We start from the raw sequence: 15994 nt of genomic DNA, 5'->3' as shown, positions 1-15994 counted from the left end.
GTGCATCTACCACAGCAGAGGGAATAAACTCCCTAACCATGTGGACCTTGGAGAGGTCTGAGAAGTTCAAGGAGACACTGCTGATACTGCAATCTGCATATGACATGTCACAGGAGTGGCTAAATCCTTGTCTTGTATGGTTTACCATAGGTGCTGATGGATGGTGAAAATCCTTTTGACTTTCAGAGAGGATCTCTATTGAGCAACTTTACAGAAAGAAAAATGTTAAGGGACAATACATTTACAGAATTACTCAAAGGGCCTTTGCAGAGATGATCAGATCATGAGAAATCTGCTTTAATTAATGGAATAAACCCTTAATTATTTTATTACACGAAGATGTCATGTCATGGAGAGCTAGTGAAATATTCGAGAGTGTGCCTGGGTGGAACCTCATTTTCTACATTGGCAGTTTATTCTTGTGAAATGTACCTTATCTGACCAAGTCCTATGCGCCCCGCCTCTTGTGTGTCATGGGTTTAATAGCTTCTACCATGTGGTTACATCATCGTAATACTCTGCATTACAAAGTCTAGATTATAAACATGAACAAGAATACATAAATATGAAATATATAAATATGAAATACATAAGTGCATTTTGTTAATTCACATTTTTGAACATCCGAAGGGTACATTAGTATGTAGTATGTCTCTGTACCCTTCTATCCATTTTGCTCTGAATAATAAACATCAAAAGCATGGATGTTTTTGTTCATTTGTGTCATTAAGGGTGTAATTGTTCATAAAGTGTGTCATTCTTCATTTCTACTACTGGGCTTTAATTTCTTGCTTGCTATTTGTGTCACTAATTTATTAAAAGTTCCTCACAGTGGCACCAAAGTACATGTATTTACACATTTAAAAAACTCAGAGGGCAACCACAATGCCCTGCTGGCACATTAAGGAATGAAAACAAAAGCTTTGTCTTTGTTCCAAGAACATATTATACATACCAGACCAAGGAAAAGATACAATTCTTTTACCTGATGCCAATACATGTTGATATCTATTACCTAAAAATGAAATAAGCTAACAACCTGTCATCTGACCATGTAGAGCGTGTGACAGAGAATTAATATACACTTTGGAATACCAAATTGGCATGCAAAAACATGCAGAACATTGTTATATGACAACAGGAATGAACTGAAAAAGAAATTATAAAATGAAAAGTGTAAGTTTGAGAAAAAGGGGGAGGGGAAGAGTAGAGGAGTGGGACTTAGAAATATATTGAACTAAAGTTTTAAATGCATTGTACTTGTTATAGTTAGGTTTCTGGTCATGTGATACATTACTGAGCAAAACCATTTTGGAGAAGAAACATTTGATTTAAGTGTCTCACAGCCCACCATTGGGGGAAGTTAGGGCAGTAAATTAAACAGGAAATGAAGCAAGAACTGATGCAGAGACCACGTAGGGATCCCCATTTCTTTTTATTAATTTTTATTGAAGGTCTATTTTGTTAGATATTAGAATCATCACAACAGCTTACCTTTTGAGTGAAATTGCCTGAAAAATCTTCCAAACCCGTTACTTTGACATAATGTCTGTCTTTGATGTTGTTGATGTGTGTTTCTTGTACGTGTCAAAAGGATTAATCTTATTTTAACATCCAGTCTGTTAGCCTATGTCTTTTTATTGGCAAATTGAGTTTATTGATATGGAGAGATACTAATGACTATGGTTGTTAATTCCTGTTATTTGTTAATTCCTATTAATTTGGTGGTGGTAGAAGTGTGTGTATGTGTGTGTGTGTGTGTGTGTGTGTGTGTGTTTCTCTTCTTTTCATTTTGCTTATGGGAAATTATTTTTTAATTGTGTTTTCATGTGTGTATTTTATCTCCTTGGGTTGGAGTTTTCCTTCTAGAACTTTCTTTAGGTCTGGATTCATGGATAGATAATATTTATATTTTGTTTAAATTTGACTTTGTCAAGAAATACCTTGTTTTCTCTATAGTGATTGAAAGTTTTGTTGGGTATAGTAGTCTGTGTTGGCATCTGTGGTTTCTTAGAGTCTTCAAGACATCTCCCCATGCCGTACTGGCTTGTTGCCGTACTGTCTCTGTTGATAATCACGTCTGCCTTTATATGTTTGTTGTTTGTTTGTTTTTGGCCTGTTTCCATTGCAACTTTCAATATTCTTCCTTTGTTCTGTATGTTTCATGTTTTGACTCTTATGTGAAGAGGGGCTTTCTTTTCTGGTCATTTGATTATTTTGTGATAGTCCAATCCATTTGTTGTTCTATAAACTTCTAGTACTGCAAAGCATCTCCTTCATCAAGGCTTAATGAGGCACCCCACCCTAGGGAATAGGATCCAAATAGCCAGCTCATGTGTCATCCCCTGTTCCAACTTCTATGGGACCCACAAACAGACCAAGCTACACAACAGTCACCCACCTGAAGAGGGCCTAGGTCGGTCTCTTGCAGGCTTCTTAGCTATCCGTCTAGAGTTCATGAGCTCCCACAAGCTCGGGTTAGTTGTTTCAGTGGGTTTCTTCATCATAATATTGACTCCGCTTTCTCATATAATCCCTTCTCCCTATCTTCAACGGGACTCCTGGAGGTAGGCCCAGTGATTGGCTATGAATCTCTTTATCTGGTCCTTCAGTTCCTGCATGAGTGCTCTGTGATGCCAATTAGGGTAGTTTCCAATCTGGTTACAGAAGGCCATTTCAGTCACTCTCTTCACTATTGCTAAGATTCCTGGATTTCATTAAGGGATTTGTTAATTTCCTCTTTAAGCACCTCTATCATCTTCATAAGATTTATTTTGAACTTGTACTTTTTGTTCTCCTGATGTGTTGGGATATCTAGAGTGCACTGTAGTAGAATAGCTGCGGTTTGGTGATGCTATACTGCCCTGGGTATTGTGTTTTTAACTCTGACTTCTAGCCATCTGGGTTTGAGGTTATTATCACTTAGTTGCTGACTTTATCTTTGTTGTGTAAATGCTTTTTACATATTTGCTTCCCTTGATTGCTGTTTCTTCGCTGGTCTTCTGGCCTGAGTTGTCTGTGCTTCTGATGACCAGTGAGTCTTCAGATCCAGCAGTGTGTATCTGCTGGGGTTTTAATTGTGATTTTGGGTGCTGGCTTTGTTTCTGGGATTTGGGGAACTGACATGGCCTCAGTGTTCTAGGTATTAGTGTGATCTGAGGATTTTGGTACCTGGGCTTCTAAATACTAGTGTGGTCTCCAGTAAGGCAGGCATTTTTTGCTGGAGTTGTGAACCAGGATATTAAGCCAGGACAGGCAGTTGTATTGGGAACAGCTGGACAGGGTTTAAAGGGTATTACCTCAGGTTTGTGGTAACAGAGTGGCCTCCTGTAGAGCACGAGGCTTTACATGTACTTCTTTTATCCATGGGGAAATCTCTTGCCTCCCTGGCTGGGACAGAGGTGTTTTTCATTTTGTTTTGTTGTTTTTGTTTGTTTGTTTGTTTCCTTTTCTTCCTTCCTTCCTTCCTTCCTTCTTTCCTTCCTTCCTTCCTAATACATGTTGTCAGGAAAACTGACATAAACAACTTACTAAAAATGAAAATAACTAAATATACTTAAGATAAATAACTATGAAAATATTAAATGAAAACAAACATTACATGCTTTAGGACATTTTTTTAATTCTCAAATAAGAATCTAAAATCATAAGAAAGGTTTAGATTCCCTTCCCTCCTTTTAAATGCATGTCTATTCTGTACTGCCTCAGCAGGTGTCTTGGACATGTATATTTTCCCATCTTCAATTTGCCAAGAAATACCCAGAGAAAGGAGTTTGCTATTCTGACTTCACCTTTGAAGGTGAGCATTGGATATCTCTTCCTTTCTCCATTCTGGTATCATCGATTGTAGAGTTCCCTAGAATAAGCTGACATTTGTGATGTCCAAATAACACCCCCAGCTGAGTCACAGTTAGTGCCTCACAGTTTCAGCCTTCCTTTACCACCTTCCACATTTATTTATTTTAATAAAAAATAGCGAGGAATCTTTCCTGAGAGGAGTCATCAAAACTATCCTAAATTTGATGACAAGGACATACTAAAGGAATCAAATGAAGCCAGAATGGGGGGACTAAGTGGGTCCACAATTTACCCGAGGACCATTCCTGCACATACCACAGAAAAACTGGGGTGAATGAATCAGAGGGTTGGCCGTGGCTGAAAGCAGAGAGTCAGTTCTAGGAATGTTCCTGGGTTTGGAAGTATGAGGCTGGATCAAGTTGTACAAGGAACACTCCATTAATTTGGAGAGGACAGGCTTTACTCAGCTTACAGTTTATAGGCCATTATTTGGGTTAAGTCAAGGCAGGAATTAAATGCAGAAACCTGTAGGCAGAAATCAAAACTGAGGGAATAGATTACAACCTAAGACCATATGTCCAGCTATGGAAGGGCTTACAATGGGCTGATCCCTCCCACATCAATCATTAATGAAGAACAAACTTACAGGACAATCCAATGAAGGTAATTTCTGAACCAAAATTTCCCCTTCTCAGATATACCTATGTTTGTGTCAAGATGACACAAATTTACCAGAACTCTTGGCCATTTGAGTATGCTTAGGACTGCAAATGGACGGAAGATGTTATAAATGCATTCTTCATGATTGTAGCTATTTACTTTCAGGCTTTTAGAGTCCGTTATACATGTAATGCTGGAGAAATTGGAAGAAGATAAAATATGCGAGAAGAAATATTGTGAGTAAAGAAGTGAAATGGAAAATGGTTGTGAGCACTGGATGAAAATAAAAGGATGGCTAACTAGCCACAGATTGCAGGTAAACTTGATAGAGCTGATTTTGCCATCACATAGCCTGTCCATCCAGCAGGGGTCATCATAACACATGTCTTTCCAGGCTGGCCTCTAACTCATAGAGATCTGCTTGGCTTTGCCTTTGCCTTTGCCTCCCGAATACTGGGATTAAAGACATGTGCCACCAATGCCCGGCTATAAAGGTTCTTTTTCTAATAATCTTGGGCCATTACTCTTCAGCTTCATGGTTTGGTAGGTTCTTGTCTAAATACCTCATCATCAAGGGAAACAACTTGAGTTTTCCTTGGACCAACATGGTAAGGACTGCCTTCCACCTTTATACCATGGAATGAACATGGCCACACATACACAGACAAACATAATAAGTAAATGAGAAAATATAATTTTACCGAGGTATAGTTGTTGGATGAAAAGTTATATATAATTAATGCATATACAAGAAATTATTTGGAATTCACTTGCGAAATATCAATAGCCACAAACACCATGGACCCTTCCCTGCATTCCAAGTTTCCTCAAACCATATTTTCTATGGCAATTATTTTTAATATCCATCACTTTCACATTTTCACGACAAACATTTAATATATGCCTTCCCAGGAAGACTATTTGTTTTTGTGCTCCTGCAGAGACAACTTCAATAAACCTCGTGAAAGCCAGTTCCTACTTTCTACGTTTAACATTGCTAAAAGAGGCATTTCTCTGTAGAGTTGGTGAAAGGGAGCAAAAGCACAGGAATTCATCTCTCAGGGAATGACTGCGTACATGTGCTCAGGTTTCCTCCTCACAGTGCTTCTGTGATACAGTACTGATTAAGTGTCTGGTGTCCTACAGGTGAACAGATTTTATCATGTTCTCTTCCTATCAAGCACCACATTTTGTTTTATTATTATCATCCCTGACATAAAATATACGTCACATGATTTTTGCAATCATGAGAAGCCTGTGCGACTCTTTATCTATACTGTAACACTGCCCATGCCTTTGCATATTGCTCCCCAGGGAGGACCCACCCTTGCTAGTCTGAGATAAAAGCTCCGTTGACATCCTGTGATAACTGATCAGTCTCTGCAGACTGCCTCCTCAAGATGAAGCTGCCTGCACTGCTGTTGGTGCTGCTGTTGTTCGTGATTCGTGGTGAGGAGAGAGGGAAGTGAGAATGGAGGGCGGATAGGGAGGGCTATGCCAGGGACCCTCTGCTGATCACATGCATATAGTCTATCCCTGAATGAGAAGACAAGAGGCTCTTATCCTACAGGTGGGGAATGTGAGGTTTACATATATTAGAGGGAGGATTCAGATAGGATATAACTTGTTCTATAACGAAGATAATGAAACATTTAGAATGGGGTGGTATAATTCATGCCTTGAAGCCCTTTAGGGCTTTCAGTTCACTTGGTTTATCAATAAGGGAAATTTAATGCATAAAAAATTGTATGTAAAAATAAACATCTTACCTGTAATAAATATCAAAAAAGAAAGCATAAAGATTGTTCATGAAATGTTTCCTTAACTTTGCATTTCTCTGTCTATATTTCAGCTTCCAGAGGTGATGTTGTGATGACCCAAACTCCACCCTCCTTGTCTGTCAGCCCTGGAGATCAAGTCTCCATCTCTTGCAGGTCTAGCAAGAGCTTTGTACATAGTGATGGAAACACATATTTGAACTGGCTCCTTCAGAAGCCAGGCCAGTCTCCACAGCTCCTGATCTACAAGATTTCCAACCGGTATTCTGGGGTGCCAGACAGGTTCAGTGGCAGCGGGTCAGGCACAGACTTCACGCTCAAGATCAGCAGAGTAGAGCCTGAGGATGTAGGAGTATATTACTGCTTGCAAGCTTCATATGTTCCTCCCACAGTGATTCAGACCCTAACAAAAACATCCTTGCTTGGGGTGGCTCAGCTGTATGAGAGAGATACAGTGGTACTCCAGATTATTTCTTGAAGCTGGGGAACTTGAAGGATGGGCACCTCAAGGGTCACGAGTCTCAGTTCTCTTCATCTGCAATAACAATGAAATTGCTTCAGGAGAACAGTGAACACGGGCATTCTCAGCAACCATGAATGATAGGGCTAAGGCTGAGTGAAAACCCAGTCTTATAATACAGCGAGTCTCTGCTGTCATCATTCAAAAAACTATCCTGTGAAGCTGACAGGAAAGTGAGACACAGCTCCACATCCATTACAGAAAGCCGATTGCCAAGTGCTGTAGGATGCTTCGAACTGTTACTAGGTGGTGATGCTGATGAAATCAAGGGTTGAGAACAAACATTCAAGGCTTCCACAGGCAAGGTTCAAAGAGCCTTAGATGCCTTCCCTGGGGTGTGGCCAGGATATCAGGTCACTAGGCAAATGACATTCCTCACCAACTTCACAGCTGACTGATGCTGTATATAGAGGGTGTGTGGCCTTGTCCCGTCCACCTTTTCCTTCTCTGCTGTGCTGTGGGTCGGACTCACTGCTATGACTACAGCAGCCTGTGCAGGAAATGTGCTCTTTCTTTAAGGAGCACTTGCAAACATTCCCTGATGCCCAATTATTTCAAGATAGTTTATTTTCAAAATGCATCACAACACTGGCCCATTCTGCCAAATGTACAAGCTACAAATGCTTGCTCAGTGGCTGAGGGGCACAAGGTAGTATCAGGTCTGTAAAGTGATAAAAGTCCGAGTAAAACAAACATTCAAATTTCCATAGGAACACAGGTAAGTGTGACCCATCTCCTAGCCTTCCATACTGCATCTGTGCCAACTCCTACTCTTATAAAGACATTCTAAATCTAGCAGTAGTTAAGTTAAATGGTTCCCCGCCAAAATCCCTTAATTCAAGCTAAACTTGCAGGTAAGAGCTACAAGAATGGATGGCATCTACACATTGATGCTAGCAGAAGCACAAGATGATGGATGACGGTCCATCCCGCCTTCCTGGGCACAAGACATGGGGAGAGTGCCAACACCCTGGTCCTCCACTTCTGGTGTGAAGCCGTGGTTCTGGATATGCCTCATGAGCTGCCACGTTGGCCTCGACATTACATGGTAGATAGAAGACCTCTGGAACCCGCTGAAAGTAGAGACAGCACAACCGTGTTCTCAAAGAGCATCCAATCACCCACGTGCATTTCAGGCAGGTTAGAGTGCTCGACGATCTGGTCAAGGCCATCACACATTGGTCCCCAGATGCTGGATGAGTAATACTTCTTAATACTTCTCATTTCTCTTTGGCAGCAGGGGCTTCACAGGCACATGATCATAAAGAATGCAGTTAAATGACCCATACACTCAGACATTCATGTAATACATGAAGGTTTGCTCACTGGACTCAGGACTCATCTTCATCATCAGAGCCTGTCTGTTCCTTCCATACGATTTTTTTTTTTTGGCAGTGATATTAACTGCCAGTGTGAAACTTGAGGCGACACATAGTATCTGCCTGGCTCGCTATAACTCTCATTCCAGAGTCGTGCGAGAAGTACTTGTCCAGAGCAGGGTTGGTAACACTGGCGATCTCTTCAAATTTAAGCTCTGTATCCTCAGGTACAGGAAAGCCACCACCAATACCAAACAGACACAGTTAGCTTCCTTCTTTGAAAGGTCATTGTCATACCTCATTTTTTTCTGACATTTAATTTCACCTGGCCCTTCACAAATCATTAGTGATCACATCATCCAGATCACATCTGCAGACATTAGTCTTGCTTCAGCCCCTGCCCCCCCCACCCCCTGTGTATTTCATGGTCTTGTTGAGGTGCTATCGCTGGTGGTATTTACTTAATTCATGTTCAACTCATTTCCTTGTTCTGGAAGTGTGGATTCTATTATTTCTAACAGGTTTTTCATTATCTGTTGATTTTTCTCTCTACAAGTATAAACTATGTGAAGTTAGAGTCATGAATACTATGAGTTTAAATTCAAGGAAATTACTTCTATGGAAACTTGAAGCCTTATTATTAATATCAAAATAAGGTATTAGTTTTGTTTAGACTCATCACCTGGAATGGTATTATGCACTAGGAAATGTAGGTGTGTTCATTTATCTGGTAGTATTAATCTTCCCTCATTTACTTCCTTGAATTTGTGCAATTTTGGAACAATCTTATTGTCATTGGAAGACTAATGTTCACTGTTGCAATTGTCCATTGTTCCTCTTTTCAAGTGTTGTTTGCAAAAGTCAAAGAATTCTCCCCACTTAAATCTTTTTTAAACAAATTTGTATGGAATGCATACCCCTCAGACCTTACCTTTTTCATGGAGCCCATTTGAATCTTTGGTTCAAATTTAGATGCTTGAATAGAGGAATCTAAAATGGCTAAAAGACACTTAAGAAATTGCTCAACATCCTTAGCCATTAGGGAAAAGCAAATCAGAACAACTCCAAGATACCATCTTACTTCTGTCAGAATGGCTAAAAGCAAAAACACTAATGACAGTTTACGCTGGAGAGGACGTGGAGAAAGGGTAGCACTCCTCCACTGCTGATGGGAGAGCAAACTTGTGCAGTAGAAATTCAGTATGGCAGATTCTCAAGAAAATGGGAATCAGTCTACTTCAAGATGCAGCAATTTCACTCTTAGGCATATACCCGAAAGAATGCCTAGGCCCTGCCCCAAATGATGTGACAGACATTGGTGATCCCCAAGGAAGACCTCCCCTTCCCTGGGAAGTGGATATGGGTAGGATGGGGGTGTTGGCAGGGGCATGGGAGGATGGGAGGGAGAGGTAACTGGGACTGATGTGTAAAATAAGAGTGTTTCTAAAAATAAAAAGAAAGGAATGTCACTACACAAGCCCTTCGCTGACCACCACCTGAATTCTGAAGAGCTACATCTTCAACCTATACAAAAACTTTATGTGAAAAATCTGAGAGATTAAGGGACATATGAAGTGACTCTCTAGAAAAGAGTATGAAAAATAGGAAAATAATAGAAGCAGAACTAAGAAATATCTCCAAGTAGCAAGGTTGTAAGGTGTGCAAATATATGCAGATGGGAAATTGTATTTATTCATGAACAGCATTCTTTCTTATGAAGCCCAAGAATTCACTTTCTATATTAACTTTGGTGTACTTAATAATTGTTGTGTTGTGATGTGTAACCAAATATACTTTGGAACTATGGATATATTTGCCAGCTCAAGGAAAAGAGATGAATTTGCCTGATTGACATTCTCCTGTGAAGTTAAAGGAATAAATTAATGTTGGCCACACAAAAGAAAGCCCATTTCACTGTGGAATCCACTCTGCTCTGTCCTCTGTGGTTCTTCCTCCTGAATCTTCTGACCTGATGCTAAAATAACGAGGACTCTATATCCTGCTGCAGAAATTTAGCAGTGTCCTGCAGTGGCACAGAAGAATCCCAAACTGACTTTACAAACTCACTGCAAAGCCCATTACATTAAAAAAAATTATCATTAAAAAGTTTATGTCACTCTAGCAAAACTATGAGAAATTAAATAAAAAGGTAATTTGACATCTAAATTCATAAGGAACAAAAGATACAAGAAGTTAATTAAGTTAGAGGTTGGTGACACACCAGAGTTCATTGCTAGGTAGCACACGATAATTAGAATTTTCAAACTAAAAAAAAGAATAAAATAAAAAGAAGGAGTAGGAGGAGGAGGAAGAGGAGGAGGAAGAAGGAGAAGGAAAAGAAGAAGAAGAAGAAGAAGGAGGAGGAGGAGGAAGAAGAGGAGGAGGATTGCTTTCAATGTGTGTCTTAGTGTTACCATTACTGTGATGAAAGACCTGGCCAAAATCAGGTTGAGGCATATTTGTAGTATGCTTTCACATCACTGTACATCATTGAAGGAAGAGACGACAGGAACTCTAACAAGGTAGGAACTTGAAGTTAGGAGCTCATATAGACGCCATGAGAGGGCTTTACTCCTTACGGCCTACTCAGCCTGCTTTCTTATAAAATTCAGGAACACTTGTCCAGGGGTGCCCTTACCTACAATGAGTTTTGCCCTCCTGCATCAATTAGTAAGTAACAAAATTATCTATAGGCTTGCATACAGCACTATCTTATAGAGACATTCTCAACTGAGGTTTCCTTTTCTCAGATGATTTTAGCTTGGGCCAAATTGATATAAAACTAGCTTGCTTTGTGTGAAATAGAACTAGAAGCGATATTTGATGTGGAACTTTCAGGTTTGTGGATCACAGAGATTTCAAGGCCGGACTCATTCTGTAGAATGTCTCTGCTTTTCTAATAGTGAAGAGCTTGAATAAGAAAGATCATGAATGGTTCATCTCTGTAGTACAGGACACTGACCTGGGAATTATTTAGTATCTTAGAAAAAGGGGTATGCTAGAGACTTTCAAAAGGCAAAGAACAAGTTCCTAAATTGATTGAGTGAAAAAGGCCTTGAGAAATGGAGGGTATCCCTTGTGGGGGGTGACAGTTTGCTTACGACACTCAGTGTCTAGCCCTTCCCTATAGGCCATTAAACTATGTTCATAAAAGGAGATTTTTACATTCTCTTATTTTAACATATGGCTATAAATGTATGCATGCATATTCACCTCCCTTTGTTCCATTCTATGCATCTAAGTTTCCATCAAAGTTATATCTCTGTTCATGGCTTGCCTGATGATTTATCACATAAAACCCCAAAGAAGAAAAACAAAACAAAAAAAAAAAAAACAAAAAAAAAAAAAAAAAAAAAACCAAAACACTTTGGCCTCACCCAAATTGCTTGCAGTTCCCAAAGAATTAAATCTCCAACTGTTTATCTTATATTCAAGGTTAGAAAAGTATGGTTTTATCCATGCAGTGAGAAACAAAACAAAAATACTCTATTTAAAGGATTCTAGACTAATTATATCCTGTAGTCCCCGGGGGAAACACTTTCTCAGTAGTGAGCCTCTGATCCCCCCCCCCATGACCTGTGGAGGGTTTCTATAGACCGAGACTTCCTGTGCTACTGAACTGAGGTGAGCACACCTTGCAACAGTCCATAGGTCTGACAGACTTGGCTAATTTGCATGTGCCCAGAGCATCCCCCTTAACTGACAGATTCTTAGGTGACTGTTCACAGTCCCTGCAGGAGTCAGTCCCAGTCAGGACACAGCATGGCCATGAAGACCCCTACTCAGGCCCTGGCAATTTGGCTACTCTGGTTCTCAGGTAAGTTGTACAGGATATAAATTGTTTTCAACCCAGAGTAGCCATCACACCCCTTTTAATCAGGAAATTCCTACCAAACATTGTTAATTGTGTTATTTTGTTTGTTTTTCTTCTTTCAGCTGCCAACTGTGACATTCAAGTGACACAGTCTCCCCCCTCCCTGACAGCATCTCTAGGAGACAAAGTGACCATCACTTGCCTGGCAAGTCAGGGCATTAGCAATGAGCTAAACTGGTACCAGCAGAAACCAGGAAAAGCTCCTAAATTACTGGTTTATAATGGAAATAGTTTGCAATCTGGTGTCCCATCAAGGTTCAGTGGCCAATATTCTGGGAGAAGTTTCACTCTAAGCATCAGCAGCCTGGAGCCTGAAGATGCTGGAACTTATTTTTGTCTACAGCATTACAGTGCTCCTCACACAGTGACACACGCCATGACATAAACCACTGAGGGAAGCAGAAGTTTGAGGCTATGCTGTGCCAGCTGCTGTTCCCTGAGTGTATATGTGCTCAGACTATTGTGTATCAAGAAACAGTTTGCTTGAAAGTACTCAGTTATCTGTATGTTAATCCTTTTTCCTCTGGCCCTCTGTCAGTATTCAATGGGCATCTATCATAACAAAGGGAATAAACTGCCTAACCATGCTGTCCTTGGAGAGGTCTGGGAAGTTCAGGGAGACATTGCTGATGCTTCAATCTTCATGCGACATACAACAGGAGAGGCTCTATCCTTGCTTCATACGGTTTATCACAGGTGATGATAGTAGTGAAAACCCTCTCTTTTGCCTTTGAATTTCATCCTGGATTTTATTGAGCAACTCTACAGGAAACCAGGGGAAGATAAAGAAAATAAACAACATACTTCCAGAATTATTCTGATGGCATTTCCAGAGATTTTCCGATCATGAGAGACCCAGAGCTGTTGAAATGTAAAAGACTGGGGCTGGTTGGAACATCATTTCCCTACATTGGGATTCTATTCTTGAGAGATGTCTTGGCCTAAGATCACAGGCCACTGCCTCTTTTGCATAAGGGGTTAATTGCTTAAACCCTTAAGATGACCTGCCTCACGAGTGTCCAAATTAACAAAACCAATGTGGATTCAAAATTTTAAAATGTTGGTTTTTTACGTTTTGAACATCTGAAGGTATATAATATTTAGTCTACTTTTTTTGTTCCTTTTTATCCATTTTGCTCTGGAAAATGAACGAAAAATATGGTTGTTTCTGCTCTTTTGCAACATTATGGGTATAATTGTTTGTAAAATGAGTCACTCTACCATTCTACTGGTGTGTTTTGATTTCTTTCTAATTATTTGTGTTAATAATTTATTAAATATTCCTCACAGGGGGCACCAAAATGTGTCCACTGATGCATTAAATAAAACTCATAGGGTAACTAAAATGTATTGTTGGCACATTAAGGAATAAAAACAGAAACTACATGTTTGTACCAACCACTTATCAAATATACCAGGGCAAAGAAAGGGAATAATTCTCTCACTTGTAGCCTGCAAATAAGCGTACATTTAGCACCCCAAATACAATAGAACCCACCCACCTATCATCTGACCATTTGGTTTGTGTATAAAGGCACTTACTGATAGGCAAAGAATTTGGTCACATTTCAGAATACAATATCAACATACAAAAATATGCAAAGCATGGCTACATGACAACAGTGATGAACTGAAGAAGAAATAAATAAGATTGGGAAAAAAGGGGGAAGAATAGAGGAGGAAGACTTAGAAATACATTTAAGCAAAGGGGAAAAATGCCTTGTTTCCATTATGTTTCTGTTCATGTGATGAAATACTCTCCGTTTAGGACAGAAAAGGGTTTATTTGGCTTATGCGTTCTACATCTGCTTACAGCTTATCATTGAGGGAGCCAGGGCAGGAACTTGGCAGGAACTGGAAGCTGGAATTCAAGTAGTGACTGCTGAGGAATGCTGCTTACTGCAGTTCCTGGGGCTTGCTCAGTTCTCTCTCTTGTAAGTTCCAGGGCCATGTGACCAGAGGTAGCACCAAGCCCACTGGACAGGGTCCTCCCACATCAATTTTCAGCCAAGACATTTCACACACTTGCCCATATGTTTTAAATTAAATCTCAATAATTTGATTTTACCAATAAAGACAGAAGCTGGGGTCAAAATCTAATAGTTCAGAGAGGCAGAGAAAGCAGCCTGCCGCTTTCTCCTCTGCTGCCATTCCTGAAAATGGTTTCTCCCATGCCAGTTCAAACAAAACTCCTCCAACCAGATGTCCCTCCCAACTACTTCCTATGCCCTCTCTCTGTCAAAGTCTCTGTCTTCCTGACTCCCTCTTACATTCACCGTTGTTTTGTTTTGTTTTTGTTTTCCCCCATCAACTAGTTGCTTGCTTTTCCCTTTTCTCCATGGCTCTAACTCTACCTATTCACAATATTCAGGCAGAAAGCACACAACAAAGAGTGAAAAACACACTCTCAAGGTCCACAGTGTAATCAAATATCGTGCAATATTCTCCCTTTTTTGTCTAAATGAAAAGGAAAGGTTTTTAACTCCAGTACAGCAAACCTATTTACAATAATGAAACAGTGTCTTCCAAGTTTCCCCACAATATCCAGCTTAAGTATTTTTGAGTTGAAAGTTCTGTAAAATGCTTGTGGCAGTCTCATACAAACTCAGTGACTCGAAAGTCCCGAGCAGTTTGTAGTTTGGAGCTGATTTTGGTTGGTGTTTGCCAGCTTAGTGACTGACAATTACCAAAGTCCAGGTGAATTTATCATTGCTGGGCCCCATCATGTTCTTGGAGACCTTAAAGGTTACTATTAGGAATGGTCATGAACAAAACAAGACAAAAACAAAGCACTTGAGCATTTTAAATGCCATATTCAGCAGATGTCTGAAGGGTTTGAACCACTATAAAATACATCTATTAAAATATATCCAAGGTACACAAACTTAGCCCCTAGTTACCTGCTTCAGTCTGAAAACATGTGAAAGAAGCTAGATGAAACTTATTCTATAATGAGAAAGTGCTATGTATGACATCACCACAGAAAGTTATCTATACGTAATGATCTTATAGACTGAGGTGTTATTTATACCTTAAGAAAAATTCCAGAGAGTCAAATGGAAACCAAGTGATAATTAGATTAGATTAGTGAAAATAGAATAGTTCCTTATATTTTGTTTCCCTCTGTACCATACTAGATTGTTCTGATATGAGGCAGAGACTTTGGATTTTCCTTTAGCAAGCATGCATGATTTTAGACAAGGAGAGAGCCAAGCTCCAACTTCAAAGACAGCTTTAATTTTTAATTGAATTAGGACCACATATGACCATTTGCCATTTATGTAGAGGGCAGCAGAAAGAAGCATTTGGGATGATTTAGGCCATTCTACTCTGTTAGAGATGGGCAATACCATTTGGTCAATTTACTCTTTCTTTTGGGACATTTTCTTTTGATGATCTACCCTTTTTCTTCAGATGTTTCATTTGTTCAGTGGTCCCTGAATTCTTCAGTTGAATTCTTTTAATCTCCTGGAAAGATAAAAAGCAAAATCCTGCCCCATCTCTTACTGTGTGGGGTTTTCCTTTTTCAGCAAGTTCTGTCTTCCCTACGGCAAAATGATTTTTGGCAACAGAAAAAGCATAATCTTCCAATTAAAAATATTCTTTTTTGAAAACTTGAACCTACATATATCTTAGTTTATGCCAATAAACATTCTCTTTTCTCTTTATATGCAAACTCAAGGTTTAAATGTATTTCTTTTTAGATTCAAAAAGACATTCACCTTGAATTTCAGCCTGACTTTTTCAAGTGGCTTTTGAATTTCAAACACTGTAATTTTTATGGACCTGCCTCTGCCTTCCAAGTGTTGGGATTAAAGGTGTGCACCTCTCATGTGCTTGCGTTAAATGTGTGAACGAGAGCCTGGCTATGGATTCCTTATAATATTCTCATTGGGATTTTCCTGGTATAATTTGATTCTCTATTTCCCCTTATTTTATTTTATTTTTATTATTTGTGTGTGTGTGTGTGTGTGTGTGTGTGTGTGTGTGTGTGTTAGGGATAAACTTTTAATTCTTTTGAATGTGTAGTCTATCATTCATGCTA

General features: G+C 39.6%; 1 protein-coding gene, 1 pseudogene and 1 gene segment (V, D, J or C); 1 reads left to right on the top strand and 2 right to left on the bottom strand.

Moving 5' to 3' along the window:
* LOC127235735 (ribose-5-phosphate isomerase) overlaps positions 1-15994 on the bottom strand; it is an 877486-nt gene that overhangs the window by 414466 nt on the left and 447026 nt on the right. The window lies entirely within an intron of this gene.
* LOC127235860 (ornithine decarboxylase-like) lies at positions 7637-8330 on the bottom strand (annotated as a pseudogene).
* Positions 11826-12334, top strand: LOC127235859 (immunoglobulin kappa variable 1-17-like). The segment is given in 2 exon segments: positions 11826-11892; positions 12012-12334. Coding segments are annotated over 2 exon segments (378 nt in total).

This window comes from Phodopus roborovskii, unplaced genomic scaffold (genome assembly GCF_943737965.1).
Source record: "Phodopus roborovskii unplaced genomic scaffold, PHOROB, whole genome shotgun sequence".
NCBI classification, from domain to species: domain Eukaryota; kingdom Metazoa; phylum Chordata; class Mammalia; order Rodentia; family Cricetidae; genus Phodopus; species Phodopus roborovskii.
Note: the sequence above shows the minus strand (reverse complement) of the source record. Positions and strands in the feature narration are given on the sequence as shown.